The sequence below is a fragment of the Cottoperca gobio genome, chromosome 3 (assembly GCF_900634415.1).
Source record: "Cottoperca gobio chromosome 3, fCotGob3.1, whole genome shotgun sequence".
Classification (NCBI taxonomy): Eukaryota; Metazoa; Chordata; class Actinopteri; order Perciformes; family Bovichtidae; genus Cottoperca; species Cottoperca gobio.
In genome coordinates, this window is record NC_041357.1 from 3,661,583 (window position 1) to 3,677,833 (window position 16,251).

The following is a 16,251-nucleotide window of genomic DNA, read 5'->3' on the forward strand; positions in this document are numbered from 1 at the left end:
GTCAATTATAACGTGATCATGATGTGTTCAAATTTAATTTAGTTTTTGGAGAAACTTCAATAAATACACTTGTTTAAAGGAGATGTTTTTCAAGCAAAATAGATATTAGAGAGTGAATTACGACCTGTTTTACTTCCTAACAAAAACCAGTATGCAAACGGTAATGAAGGAGTGTATGTTGAAGTACATGGAATTGGTTGTATTGTTTTAGTTTTTTACCATGGTATTGTGACATCCCCAGTGGTCAGAAGCTTTGATTTACTCTGGGTTTGTGTGTACCTGCTGTAAGTCGGTGAGTTGAGGCCTGAGGTAACAGGTGATAGCGGTGACCTGTAGCGCGAGGAATGGCATAGACCAGTTCTCTCTGAGGGAGATGGTGAACTCCACGCGAGTGGTATCTACCCTGATGGGAGGGAGAGAGGGAGAATCATTTGACATACTTGAAATGTCAGAAAATGGCATCTTAATAGCCCGTTTCAACAACAGAAATGAATATATATTAATATATGACATCCCTATGAGTTGTGTGGTACTTTCTCTCTGTAGTATGTTAAAATCCTATTAATAGCAAGTAAAAAGGCCATTACAAAGAATTGAGACACAGGAGTAACGGCTAATAACTGTGGAACACACATATATCTTGAGGTTAAAGATGCACAACTGGCATAACATAAACTGGGGGAAAAAATTATGATTTGACATTATTTAGTTAAAATTGCAACAACAGGATACATGAATGATGGAAAACATGTATATATGTATGTATTTTCCAAACATTTATTTTTATTGACATTGCAAGAAGTGCCCTATGGAGTTTTCTAGTAAACAATGTTTCTGTTTACATTTACTGTTACACATCTAAAACACATTGAGGAAATTCACTAAAGGATTGTGCAGCTTTTGCGGTCGCTAAACCTGCACAACTAAGAAAGACGCTCTACTCGTTGGGAACAACTGAAAGAAGACAGCTGCACTCATTAAAACGCGCAGCCTAACCCAGTTGTACAATCATTCTACCACTACACCAAATTACGTTCTCAAATGTAACAATTTAGTTGTTTAATATTTCTTTAACTCAGTTACTTTACCGAATATTTAACATAATTCTTTTTAATCCAGATGAACAATCAGCATAAATTGAATCCACCACAGCACTTTAAAACAACATTATGACTGGGGTGTTAACGCCAAATTAATTAGACTAAGTTTCCATATGAGATTGTTTGTAACTGGGCCGTGCCGATGTTATGTGTCGTGTGTGTGTGGAGAGGCTCATGATTGAGCAGCGGCTATGCAAAATGAATATAGGGGAAAGACTCGGGGGAAATGTACCCCTAACTGCGCTGCCAAGCAAATAGCGTCTCTGTGCTATTTGCACATATTACAATGAGATAATATGCATATGTTTGGTGCAAAATTATCCCTTATTATATGCAAATGAGCCTCATTGCAAAAAAACATCCAATTAAAAAAGGTCAGTGCTAATAGCTGCACATGTCAGTGAAATTATTAGCATCTTGAGAGAGTAATAACAGAAACACATTTATACTGACAGGCTGGGATATTAAATCTAGTGGGAGACAGACAAATCGGTTCCTGCGCTGGAGACCCATTATTTATTTATTATAGTATTTCACTGAGCCAACACCAGGGAAGGCCACGACACTAACATTGTTTATCTATCTTCTATTGATACAAGTTTACACAATTGCGTTGTCCCTCAAACCAAAGAAATGCTTCTCTGTGCTGATGAATGCTGTTGTTAGGCGCCTGATATGTTTCTATCTTTATGGCCTAACAAACCTTTTGAATTAATGTACCGGTACTTCTAAATAAAATATCTGCAACGCAAATTTCTTCTAGAACGTATGAAACCTGCATTGTGTACACCCACGTGTTTACTCGTGGGCAGTCTTCTTCACCACAGAAATGTTATTAGATGAGCAGGAAGATGTCTGGAGCAACTTTTCACTGAAAAATAACTCTGGGCCTTTTTAACCTCCGTTGCATACAACTCCTTGGAGTTAACTACTAAAATGTTGGAATAAGTCTGAATGATACTCAACCAAATTCACAGAGGCCCAAACATGGTAGAAATGTAAGGTGTTTTTGTTTTGGGCCATTTCTTATTTCACTGTCAACGTTTTTTGCAGTGATATTGCAATCACAAGGACGATTTACACGGACAGTACAGTGACGCTTTGCAGTTGGAACTAAGTGTAGTTTGTCAGAATTGAGTGACGATCCAAAACGAGGAACTCCAATCTTATGCGGACATGTAAAATTGCCATGACATTTACAGAGTACATGTTCCAAAGAGGCATTGTCTGTTTGTTATTTCTCACCTGTTGAGGATGTACCAGACGCCGGTGAGCGTACCAGCCAGCCAGGAACCCGACAGGAGCCATGCTGTGAGGTACAGAGCGATCACATACACCGCTTGGAGCGAGAACACTGTGTAAATGTAGAAATACACTGGCTCCAGATACGACTGGAACACACACACACACACACACACACACACACACACACACACACACACACACACACACACACACACACACACACACACACACACACACACACACACACACACACACACGTAGTTCATTATAGGCGCTGTCAATGAACAGAGAATCAACTGTAGTGACAGCGACTGACTCTGAACACTGTGGTATTTTCAAAGTTTGCTCTGAAACATAATACAGTACAATTCTGTAAAATAAACTATAGCTTACTGTAGTTCAAATTATAATGAGGCTATAGCCTGAAACAGTATTGTGCTGTTTACAAATACAGTAACATCAGAAGTAAGAACAGGCAACTAATCCACAGCTTGTCGGTGGTTTTAGAGCAATTCTAGAATTGTAACAGCTAATCAAATAAACTGTAGGCTATCAATGCCTAATATAAAATGTTGATATATATATTGAACATATGAAGTAAAGTAGTTAAGTAGAATAAAATAGAATAAAAATAATATAAGCGGTATCTACTGTATGATTATCATTCATAACCGCACCAGGAACTTGTTTAATAATAATAACAAAAGAAAACATTTGTGTTATTAGTATTTGTTGTACATTTTTCACACAAGAGAACGCTTTTTTTCAAAATGACAATAAAAGTGAACAGAGTCAGTCAATCATCTTGTAATAGTGGTGTCCATTACTCTAATCGTTTGTGTTTTACAAGCCAATGGTAAATAACTGACAGCTGAGCGATGTGGTACCTGTATGGGCAACAATCTGTAGAGAACACTGAGAAAGACCTCTTGGTAGATATTCATTCGCTGAAGGAGATTAATGGTCCTCTTGGATTCTGTCAAGTTGTCATGGATCAAATCTGAGAGCCCTAGGACCACACAGACACATACACACACACACACAAACCATTTCTTCACAGTGACATAGACTGATAATTACAATTATTGGGTGTGAATGTTTCTCAAAGCTCACTTTGCTCATTTGCAGAGTGCTCAGCTTGTTAAAGAACAATAACAGTGTTTAAAATGTCAGTCAAGCGCTAAAACCACAGTCTGTTCTGCCTCAATTTCAATCTTAATTGCAGAGAGCACAATGGATGTCTGAACCCGTCAAGTGCATTCAACCTCGGAAGCCCTCAAGCATCACTTCCTTTGTTCAATTAAAAAAACTAAGTACTGTTGTACTCTTTTTTCTCCCCAAAATCTAAATATGTCAGGGTTTCCCACAGTGCATTAGAACAGCCTACCTCATCTGAAGGTATCCTATAAACCTATAAATCTCTATTAATATCATAACAATTCATATTTCTTTGTGAAATAAAACATTTACCTTTTGGGGGAGGGGGATAAGCAAAGGAGCTAATTCACACATGTGAAATGTCACATATCCAATTGAGTGTGGCTATAGTTTAGGTCGTCATTAACTTATCATTGTCAAAGTCTGGGTGGCACACTACCTCTGCTAAACAACTTCCTGCAGGAAATCCTGTATAAGTAAGAGGAAGTTCTTCCAAAGAAGCTTTATAGCCTCTAAAAGCAATATATTCTCACTGTATATTACCATTGGATCCCTACTGACATGTGACAGGTGTCTCTCATAGTGACGAACGCTGCAGTTCCCTTTCGTTGGTTGTAATAACACCAAAGTAATCGCTGAAATCTGGGAACATTAGTAACTGTGAAGATTCAGATTTAGATTAATAATACAAAATATAATCAACAAATTATTTATCATTTTTCATTTTAAGTTAAGATAAAACTTTATTGATCAATTGCTAAAATTCACAAACGACCCGGCAGTATAGTAGAGAAAAAGATCTGCTTTTACCAGCTGCAACATTAAAGTGATGAACACATTAATGCTTCAATAATTATAATCCAATAGTATCACATATTATTATTCTAATATGGACCGTGAATGAGTACTTTTACCTTTGGTAATTTAAATGCATTTTGATAGTAATACTTAAATAGATTTCTATAATGTGGTATGACGACTTTTACTCAAGTTAAAGATCTTGATACTTTGTCCACTACTGGTTATAATTCTACTATTAACACTTGCTTTCTCCTCTAAATAAGACCGGCTAAACTACTTTTCGACGATGTTGCTGTATTCCTCCATCCCAGTAAGTACTTTGGTGAGTATTATTATTACTTTAACAATGGCATTATCATGGCATGCAAAACGACTGGTACCGACGTGATGCTACGCATGCTGGTGTCGTTATTTAAAATAGGGCACTGGGCGCAGTATCATTGCTATGTATCTGGTTTGACTGGAACAAAGCGTGACACCAAACTTGCAGCAGAGAGCAGAGTTTCTGCTGCAGGCTGGGATGTGTCAGCCTGATCACTGCTGCGTTCTTGATCCATGTAAGACCATAGAAACCTGCACCATTTTCCATAAACAAAGTACATATTACTCCCCACACACAAGACCCCCTCCTACCCTTCTTTCCTCTTACCGCCCCTCTCATCCCTGCTTCTGTATCTTTCTGTTCACGCCCCCTCTCCATTCTTTTTCTTCTGTCAATCTTTTATTTTCTCATTTCTTCCATTATATGACCCCTTATGTTTTTCTCGTCCTTTCCGTACCACTGCAACTCTAACAACTTTAGTTTCTGCCTGTCAAGCCCTTCTGTAGACAGGAAGATAAATTAGCAGAGAGAGACTGAAGGGGAGGTCAGCCAGTTCCTCGACTGATTAGCCTGCAGCTCGATTGCTTTGTTTCCAACTAGGAGTGTTACACGATAATGGGGACAAATAATTAGACAAATTTCCCTCAGACCAGACTGAGCGTCACAAGAAACTGCAGCGATTTGTTTGGTCTAGTTGGAAAATGGAGGGAAAAAAGCTTTTCTCCTTGTTAGAGCCGGTAGAGACAGACGTCTGGTATCTCCATGTAAAAAATAATGTCAAATGTGTCAAGAGTGACTGTTTTGAGATATATAAAAAAAATATATGATTGAGACGAGACACTAAAGGCAAAAACAACGTTTTCTTCATGCACGGGTCTGAGATTTGGGGCTATTTTGCTTCCATAACATGTACATGTCTTCTTTCAGATTAGAACAGTCAATTAGACTCATAACATCTAGGATGATATATAGATTGAATGGCTGATATTTGATACATTTAATAAAAGGCAGTAATGGGAAAATACAGAAACTGAGTGCTTAGCACAACAGGAGACAGGAGGTGAACTGCTGATGAACTGCTGATGAACTATAGATCAATCAAAGAACAGTCGTCAGTTGATTGATCAGCACATCTGTTATTTACTGTAAACAAGTAATACACCAAGGACGACCTGATCTGAATCAGTGTGTTCCTTTGATCTCTGTATATATATATACTGAGGCAGGGACAGTTGCTTCTCTGAGCAACACGATAGCATTACAACCTGTGTGTGTGTTTGATCATCCTTTGTGTGTATAAACTCAGCTCCTTCTTGCAAGAATATAGCTTAAAACTCTTATTTAATTTTGATCCTGACTTTGTGGTGTTATTAAGAAGGCGGATATATACAAAAAGTGATATCACCAAAAACATATTGTATACCATCCTGTATGGAAGGGGCCTGCAGCATTTGCTTGTAGTAGGAGTAGTAAAGTCCACATTCTGTCCGAAACGAGATCTCCCGCTCCACTTCCTGAAAAGCATAAAGGGGATTTTAATTGTATGAAACCAAAGACTTCTGTTCTCTGAAACATGGAAAACAGATTTCTGGGGCTGAAACGATTAATCCACATATTCAAATTAGGTAATATGCAAACATTAAGTTAAAAAATGTTGCCTTTCTATGCAGATGAGCCTTATCGCAAAAACAGTTCAATTGACAAAGATCAGCGCTAATAGCCACACGCAGTTACAGTGAAATGATTCGCTTCAGAGAAATGGTGGTAACTGAAGCACATTTATAAGCTGAAACTTATTTATTTTGGGATGCAGTGACAGGATGCAATGACAGATGTGACATGAAAAATAAATGAATAAAGCTCCCCTCCATGTTATTTTTGAAAATACATGAACAGAATGAATGAAAAATAAGGTTATTTACTTAAAAAAGGGAAAATCGCACTCAAAACTTTGTGGCAGTGTTTGCGCTGTAATATAATTATCACAACGTCTTTTTTAAAGAATCCATGAGATGGTGCAGATAACGGTTGCAAATGATGCACATTTAATAAGATGACAGACATCCTTTTATTCATAATGGTGGATATTGCTCCTGGAGCAGGTTTTGTGCCCGTATGATTTGATCAGTTTGGATGGCTCCAGTCAGCACACAGAGAGGAGAGACATACATATACATATACAGACGTGCAGCGAGACCACACAGGGAGCAAGATGCCAGAATATTAAATCATTAATATTATATTATTTTGAATTAGAACACATCACAACAGTTTGTTCAATTACAATTATAGTGTCTTTATAGGAGTAGCCTGAAATAATTGGGTTTTATTTTTAATTGTTATTGCATTTCACAAAATGTTTTCTATAAAACTCACACATACATGTAATATGACACTTAAATGCACAAAATGAGTTTAGTTCTGACATCATTGTAAGCAATTTAAGAAGACAAAGAAAAAGAAAAACAATTAGTTGTTTTCTTTGTTGTATGTTTACTATTGTTAATTAATAAAGCAAAGATATTTGTTATCCGATGACCTGATTAATTGATGGAATAATAGTTAGAGTACCAGAGAGTGGCAGCCCAACAGATATACTGGCATAGCATGACAGAAACATGGAGGATAGAGGCAAAGCAGCTAATACACTTGTAATCCTCAACAGCAACAATAGGACAGGTGTGTGTGTGTGTGTGTGTGTGTGTGTGTGTGTGTGTGTGTGTGTGTGTGTGTGTGTGTGTGTGTGACAATGTCTTCCCAAGAGATTTTCTGCTCGTCATGCATGATTACTGTTCCACTGGGGGGTAAAACAGAGAGCAAACCGTGAACAACCAGCTGCACAATATTAACTCAATCATCGATCAAGTTCAGTCTGTAAATAACTTTTACAGCTGTGTTCGACTAAAAACACATTTTTGGACTACAGTGATGTATTTGGGAAACATATCGGCTTTGTGATTTAACTGAAAGTCTGTCGGATTGTTTTTCCAGTATTATTGTCACGCCACAGTTAAATGTGTTATTCCATGGACTCTTGAAAACTATCAAAAAAAGTATTATTGCAGTGACATTGATTTCATAATTTTTCAGTAATGACTTACGATTAAAAGCTCATAAAAAAACAACTAATGGAAACAAAAACCTTGACAACTGATTCTTCCACTAAATGAGTAAGAGGGAACGGACCTGCTGATTTCAATTAGCATTACAACTTAAGCTATTATAGTGAAAAAGAAACAAATCCACCATAAAGCGACATTGAAATATACTTCCTATATAAAATGTTCCATATTCTAACCATCTTCCTCATCGTAGCCTGTTGCCCCATTCTCACAGCTACATCTCATCATCTTAAGCAGAATTGATGGATGAATTGAATTAGTCTGGCTATTTAATTCCGGTCCCTGGTGACCTGCAGATCATCAGACGAAGTCTGCAGTTACCTGACAGCAGCTGTGCTTTCTATAGCTATCAGAGGGCATCAAAAACTCTCAGGCCACCAGGCAACTACAACCGAGAAGCTACAGTGGTTCTTAGTGTCCCAGACACTACTTTATTTAATTCACCTGGTTTAAACCATATACTAATTAATTAATTCAGTGAAAACCAGAAGGACTTTGAGGACTTTGCAGGACAAAAGAGAAACGTCTGTAGGTGGAGAGAATACCGGCCCGATTTCCATGAAACTTGGTGGAGGGGTGTAGCACGGGCAAAGGAAGAACCCATTTCATTTTGGAGCGGATCCGAATCACGAGGAAGTTACACAAATTGTGTTTCTCTTTTATTAACCTTGCGATAAAGATTTGCTGCATTCGGGTATATGTTACTTGGAAGTACAACAAACACAGATGAAGGAAGAAACTATGAACGTCTTCCCCAAAAAACGAGACTCAGGACCTGAGTGTGAAATAAATATTAATTGAAAGTGAGTTTTCAACCTTAGGACCCTCGACAGTCATGGTCCACCCACAGAGGTGGTGTTATTAAACTTTTTATTAAAAATTGAAAGTCGCTCGCAACCGTAGAACTATATTTGTTTTGATTGACAGTCAAAGTTCACAGAATTCTAACCAAGAAAAAGACACGTGCACGTTCATACATGCTGTATCAACTTCATCTGAAGGAACAGTTCGGTCTGTAGCGAGTGTGTGGTCGAGCGAGAGTAACGTAAAGTTGTCAAGTGGTAGTAAATGAACTGTGTAACTTTCAGTTTGCTCATGAATATATGCTGCAGCTCCTCATGACCCACGTTGTCTGGCCCTACCGCTGGGTGACGTGAAGGGGGTTAGCCTCCATAAGAATATGAACTCCCCTGTGCTTCCCGAACACGGAGAAATTAATAAATATCACTTATGATTCATTCCCGTTTTATAATGACATATTTTGTCAGCTACAAGAATCTTGTTTTGTTTTGTAGATAATTGCCTTGCAACATATTTTGTGTTGTATATTTGATTGTATCATGATATCACTGTTATTGTTATTGTGCCATTGTACCATCGTGATAAATTACCCTGTAATCTGTGGAACTGTTGTAATAGCATCCCTCTTCAGGTCCTTCAAAATTACAATACCTCTTCGAAACATAGAAACCAAGTGTCCACATTGCCTTTATCTGAGGCACAGCAGGATGCTTTTAAAGAAGATTTTTGTTTAAACATTTCACATGATATTACATGAATTGAACTACTTTGATTTACTGATTCATCCCAATAAAGAAGGGCAGGGATTTATGTAGGAGTGGCTGCTCATAACAACATGGACGACAATAGATGATGATCAGTTTGTATATATATATATATATATATATATATATATATATATACAGAGTAACCAGACATACTCCTACTGTGCGCTGAGATTGGACAGCTGAAGGTGTGTGACAGTTTTTATTTGCACCATGTTACCAACTGAACCCCTGGAACTCCAACTGCAGGCTGTTACTGTGAGCCAGAGCTCGTCTGCGATGTGCTTGGTTAATCAAAGTTGGAAATTAACAGTATCCGAACCCCTACCGTGAGCTGAGAGAACCAGAGCAGATTCTCGTGTATGGCGTTGACGCACCAGGCCTGAGTCAGTGCCAGCAGCCCAGCTAATAACAGCCCGGTTGCCATGGAAACACACTGTCGCCGAGGCCACTGGGGTAGAATGCCTGAACCGGAACAAGCACCGGATCCTCCGAGCAGAGAAACCTCCGCTGTACCCTCCTGTGTGGTATTAGACCTTTCTGTCCTCCACATCATGTTACTGCTGCATCCTTCTGCAGCTGGTGCATCTTGTGAAAGGCCCAAATGGTGTTGTGGCTTGCTCAGCTTAACTCTCTTACGAAGCTCCATTGCCTGAGAAGACGGAGATTATCAATATGTTCTTGGATGCTTTGATGAGCTGAATTCAGGTAGATAAACAGCATACTCCTGATCTGAGCTATAGAAGTGATCCAAATCCATTACGGCAATAAATGTAAATGCGGTGTGTTTTTCCTTTTCTTGAAGTCGGTCCAAATAAATTAGCTTTTTAAATCGCTTCAAGTTCCTTGCCAAAGGAAATATGTAAAAGCTTTCTACGAGGGAATGAGTAGCAGGTTTCGTTCCCAATCCTTCTTTTGAGTTTGCTCGAGGCAAAACAAGCCTTGGCTTTTCACCAAGAACTCTGATGGGATGGCTAATCCTTAGTTTAAATTAAGGTCAAAGAGAATAGGCAGCGTTAACAAGTTCACACACTGCTCATTACCCCGAAAACTAGTTCACTTCTCAGAAGGCACCGATCCTCTGCTCTCTGTTTCTCTCCATTAACATTTCCTCCGTGAGGCTCTTTGAATAATTCTCATCTCTCCGATGTGGTGCTTGAAGAATTCAAGTGAAGGTCCGTCCAGCATCGTATTCCCTCTGCTTCATGTCGTCCAGAGCCTAAACAAGGAGCAACTTCTTCCTCCCTTGAACTCCAACAGACACTAAACAAAAAGCTACCTTTTTCAAATCAGCTACTAAGTATGACGAGAAACACCTACATAAAGACTGAGTTACAGTAAGTCTAGGAACAGGCTGGACTGTAGATAACTGGAGCAGTCAGAGAGGGAGGGAGGGAGGGAGGGAAAGAAAAGAGTCACTACTGGTGACCTCTTGTCTATAAAAACACACATGCTCGCAGGAAAAGAACAAGATGGGGGTGGGGACAAGAGAGGGGAACATTGTGGAACATCATTGTGGAAAAATGCGGGGAACATTTGTCAGACATTTGTGCATCTTGAACCAGTGTCAAGCTGTGAGCACATGTCTGAAATAAACTCCGCCGACCGACGTGGACAAGTCTTCTCAACGGATGAATTCAAGAGGTCAGATGAAGCCAGCTGTCTCACTCCATACGTCACGATATTAAGCATTGTAAGGCTGTGTGAGAGAAAGAGTGTAAAGAACTTTATAATAAACCCTCTAGACCCCTTAACCTGAGGCGAACACTGCTAACACGTTCCCTCTACAACACAACGGATGTGGGAGCCACATGTGAGATTATTAAAACTAGTCCCTTTTCTGTCCAACAGCTTCTCCACAGACTGCCAACACTCTGATAGTCACGTAGGGTCAGGTCAGACAGCAACAACCGCAAAGTACAAACAGCAAGCGGGCAGGACTCCCAAAAGTCCAAAATTACTTTTCAACATTTCTCCTTCTTTCCATCCTACTTGACCTGGAAACACTTATCAGAGTGTGTGCGTTTGCATGTGGAAGTGGAAGAAGGAAAGTGTGAGAGAGAGACAGTTGATCTCTAAGGGCAAAGAAGGAAATAGATATTCTCAACTAGCTGTGGGAGCAACAGCAAGCAGTTCAAGGTAAAGGTCAGTCTGGAGCATCAGATGGCAGAGCCACAAGTGTCTGGAGAGTGTTAGCTGTACACTACACCATTTGCTGCAACTTGAGTATGTGCATGTGTGTTTTTTCACTGGACAATGTAGCAAGTGCTGCGCATGGACTCGCATGTTTGTCCACACTAAGCCAGCTAAATATGAACATCAATCTTTTCCCTTCCATTTTACCCCCCGTCCCCACTCAGCCGGTGGTTTCTGCACCTCAAACTGAGCATTAAAACTGTCTAAAGAGTCAGACACATTAGAGGGATTTACACTTTCTTCAAACTGGCCAGTTTGAGTAATAGATCCATCACTTTAACAACTTTGTATCTCCTGTCTCTAAGCTTGCACAATAAACAGAACAAATACATTGTTCGCGTAGGAAAAAAAGTAAGTTAAGTTAAGGAATGTGCTCTTGCACAAAAAAGACAACAATTGTAGTAATGATGTTGAAAGACAAAGAAGACAATTACAGAAAATGACCTGCTTGTGAACGGAAAAAGAGACTACTGAAATGATTACCCACTTCAGAGCAAAACAATCAATAAAAGCAGCTGTTCTTATCGGAAGCCAACCAATTACAATAACCCACTTCGACGAGGTCCTTGGCACACACATCAGCAATAACCTGAAATAACCTGAAATTGCCAACCATCAAATGCAAAAAGCCCAAAAGAGACTTTTTTATTGAGACAACTCAAAACTCCCAGTCAGGCAGGGTCTACTGGTCCAATTTCACACAAGCATAAAGCCAGAGCATCAATTCATTGTCAATTACTGTCTGCTATTGAATCACACCTAAGCACACAATGAAGAAAATGGACAATTATCACCAGAGAATCAAAGATCATAGGCTGCAAACTCCCCCCACTGTGCTCCATATACACGCAGAGCACCACCTCACGAGCAATCAAGATCACGGATGACCCTCTTCACCCAGCTTACCATCTTTTTCGGCGTCGCCCCTCTGACAGAAAGTACATGTCACTAGGAGGCAGGACAGAACGCCTTACGGTGAGCTTCTTCCACAAAGCCATGCAGTTGATAAATACACACAAGCTAGCCTAATTGCAATTGCATGTGGAGTTGTATCTTTATGTTTTTGTCTTTTTTCCACTTGTGTCCTTTATGTTTACACTGATGTTGTATGTTCTGTACCTTCTCAGCCATTCCATCTGCATTGAAATGAATTCCACCAGCCTAGCCGAGTGGCAATAGCAGAAACTCTAATGCAAGTGTGTGACGAAGATATTTAGCCGCTTTCTTATTTCTCGGGCATTTTAGTGTTAATGTGCTACGTGGTTTTCTCATGTAAACAGCATTTTCAGATTCAGCCAGCTCCGTGTGAACGCAGTCTGAGGCTTTGATAGCATTAACAGAAGGAAACACTACACACACACCCACATATGCGTGCAATGTGCGATGATGTCAGCCAGGAGCCCACTTATGTGGGAACATTTCAGGGAAATGTTCACCATGGCCTGTAAAGTGACTTGCATCTATTATGAATGAAAGCATCTGTCTGCCTCTTCCTTTCACACACACACAAACAAACAAAAAGCAGAGGACCACAAACTGTGTCTGTACAGATTCCGCTCAATTACCTGAATGTGCTGCTTTGTCTCTGTGACAAAAACTCACGTTGAAATGATCCAGCAGAGTGCCTCTATGTGTGTGAAGACGCATTGCACATTTGCATGAATAACAGATGAAGCGCCTGGCTGGCACTGCAACTTACTGCCGACAGATGAGACAAATTCTTAGTCGTAGATATTTGAGGGTCTGCCTGCTTCGTTGTTTTGTTTGATTCCCCACTCTCTATTCTGTCCTTCATAAAAAGGAAAGTCCATTCCGTGATTAGGAGAACGCTTCCACAAACTCTGTACCTACAGATGAATCTGTGCGATCTTCTATGGTCAGTAGCTTTGACTCATCACTCCCACCAAACAAATTCCACCATATTGTGAAACTCAAACGTTCTTTCAGATTCAGAGACATCTGAACTCTTTAATATCTATTACCATGTGTTGTGTCTGTGGTTTGTGTTGATGTAGCTGCACCTTCTGACTGTTGGCAGATAAACTTTACACCTCGGCAATGATACAAGCCTTAAGCACCATTTTTACACAAAGAAAATCATCTTACAGTATCGTAACATTTCGGGATGTAGTCAACCAAAGGAAATCATGGTCGACTGAAATTCTACCTACTCTACCTGCCCATATTCATACCATTTCTGAAAATAGAACCCACTGTAGAAGCTGTCACTGGGGGATGCACCTGCATTATATTTCAAACAAAATGATTAAACTATTTATTAGACTAAAGATATTAAAATTACCCAATTCTGTTGAACACTCAAAGCCTATCAAGTAGTGATCCGTGGGTGACTTCTTTTTATTTCATTTTAAACCTGCACCCACCCGACCTGATATGAGAGCCAGACCGCCCAACCTGCAAAAATATGCGTTAATCAATCACACAAACCCACAAACATAAGACTTAACCAGGCCACACCAGGTGACCTGCATTCCTCTCCTCGGTTGACTCATTAATTTACCAAAACAAATGACTCATTCCTGCACCACTAAATTAAGCAAAAACAAAAACAAAAGAAGCACATGAACAACATTTACTTGCTGCCACAGTTATGACTCTGACAGAGCGATCGGTTCTACTATGTCAACCAGATTGAAGTCTGCTATGTATATCTCAGTGTGAACCAGTGTTGGTGAAGCATCATATCTGGCAGGTCACCATGTCCTGTTGCCGTACAACACTGAGGAGGCTCTAAAAAGGTCGCCCTGGTTTCAGGACTACATGTGGTTCATTTACCAGCCTCGATAATCAATCTGCTGCAGCGCATTCAAAAACATTCAAACCATTTCATTTATGGCGTGTTTTTAACGGGAGAGGATGTGTCTGAGTGGTACTTATGTTGAAGCTACATTTCCTCTTGAGATAAGCAAAACAAATGTGAGAGGTATGTTTTCAGCTTTTAAATGTTATAAGGAGGAATTTTCCATCTGTAAATGTCCCACATCTGGGATGTGCTCAATGAATCACACACATGGATGTCAAATCTTTACATAACCTCCATATAAAAGTGTCAGATAAAACAATCCGGCCATCTCTGCTGCTTCTTAACAAGTGCCTCATAAAAGACATAAAAGGCTCCATGTGTTTTCAACATTCCCAGATCTTCTTCCTGGGTTGGCACAAACTCAGCGGTAATAGCTGGTGGTAAATTGTCAGTGAGATATAGAGCCAGTAAGTTTACAGTTCTTACTAAACCCCTGAGACATCTACATGTGTGTTATGGTACAGGATCAGTGGACAAAGGGCAATACGTCATCATATAATGATTCGCAAATATTACATACAGTAGCTTGTGAAATACTATCTACGACCTATACCACCTCAATTGCTAGTTCTCGAGAGTTAGGAATTACAATGCATCCATGGAGTCTCAGTCATGTATGTGATCCCTGCTGCCTTCCTAAAGTTAAAGTTACACAATGCCATCCTTCAGTAGTTTGTCCTGGAAATGGAAATGGTCAAGGTTTCTACACTGACTTCACTGTTCAACCGCCATCACTGACTGACTGTGTTTGAGAGATTATAATGAGACTAGTTGCTGATGTTTCTATCATTATCTTTTATCATGTAAAACACCAGGAGGGAGCAAGAACTGATGTGGTGGGGAATTGGATCCACTGGGCGCTCCGACACGGCAGCCGGAGATAATAGCGTATCCCAGGAGCGTCCCAGAAGCGGCTCTGCGGAGCGTTGCACAAAGCTTACAGGCACTGCAGGTGACATGTGGATACGAAATAATAATGAGGATGAATGTATCTTTCACAAATAAAACAGTCACAAATATTTAATGACATTACATTTGTTAAGTTATTATTTGAGTCTATGTGTAAAACAAGCACTATTTATTTTATAAACCACTACTTCAATTTGTGACTTGACTGTTGCATGTCGATTTAAGTGGTGCTCCTAAATGTTGTACTGGTTCACCTAAAACTTTCAGTAGGAAGCACCAGCACGGGTTTTTCCACGTGGAAAAAGTGAGTCTGGGGCTCTGCTGATAGCAACCAGATGACAGGTTTCACTGGCTGATCTTTAATAGCGGCCTGTCGTGCCACGGTGGATCCTGCAATGGGCTTTTTCCACAGCAGACATTTGACTTGTCGCAGTAGGAAAGGTTCAGATGTAACTTATATCATTAACGTTGACAAAGATGCATGGTCGGCAACCCTCATCAACTTCAAACATTCATTGGATGTAGGAGTCCTCCAACAACCTTACATTACCTCACTAGTCTGTCTGTTTAAACCCTAGAGGGTTTCTGACACCATTCTGACAACACCTTCTGGATTGTATAAGGGCTCAGGTCAGGAAGTGTCATTTTGTTTTCTACGAACTGACGGCTTGTAAAGCCCTTTGAGACTTTAACAGTGAATAAGGGCTCTAAATAAACTTGAACTTGAAATATTGCTTTAATTTGTCATCCACTCTTACATTGACATGGCTGACAAAAATGCCGGAGTTTCAACAAGTGACAGCCCAAAGGACATTGGAATTGTTATTGAGGGTGTGGAAGTCATCACAGGACTGTAAGGGCTTGCACTGTCCTCCTAGGCTTCACCTACACACTGAATCTCGATTACCACAGGCAGCTGAAGTAACTTTGAGGTATTCCAAAAAATCTTGGAACTTGAAGCCTGAAGCAAAGTCCAGTCCCTCAAGTGCAAACTTCTGGCTGGAAGAGA

The 16,251-nt window shown here is 39.9% G+C and overlaps 1 protein-coding gene across 4 annotated transcripts in view; it reads right to left on the minus strand.

Moving 5' to 3' along the window:
- dpy19l3 (dpy-19 like C-mannosyltransferase 3) overlaps nt 1-16,251 on the minus strand; it is a 62,474-nt gene that overhangs the window by 41,638 nt on the left and 4,585 nt on the right. For 2 of the 4 annotated variants that reach the window (XM_029455024.1, XM_029455015.1), the window contains exons 1-5: nt 9,642-10,597; nt 6,050-6,140; nt 3,233-3,354; nt 2,346-2,491; nt 280-403 (exon numbers count right to left, since the gene is read on the minus strand). In XM_029455024.1, the coding sequence (XP_029310884.1) occupies nt 280-403; nt 2,346-2,491; nt 3,233-3,354; nt 6,050-6,140; nt 9,642-9,962 (804 nt within the window). In that variant the 5' untranslated portion in view covers nt 9,963-10,597. Of the gene's footprint in view, nt 1-279; nt 404-2,345; nt 2,492-3,232; nt 3,355-6,049; nt 6,141-9,641; nt 10,598-16,251 lie in introns of those variants that run through there. The other 2 variants (XM_029455032.1, XM_029455041.1) reach the window with 1 other exon arrangement.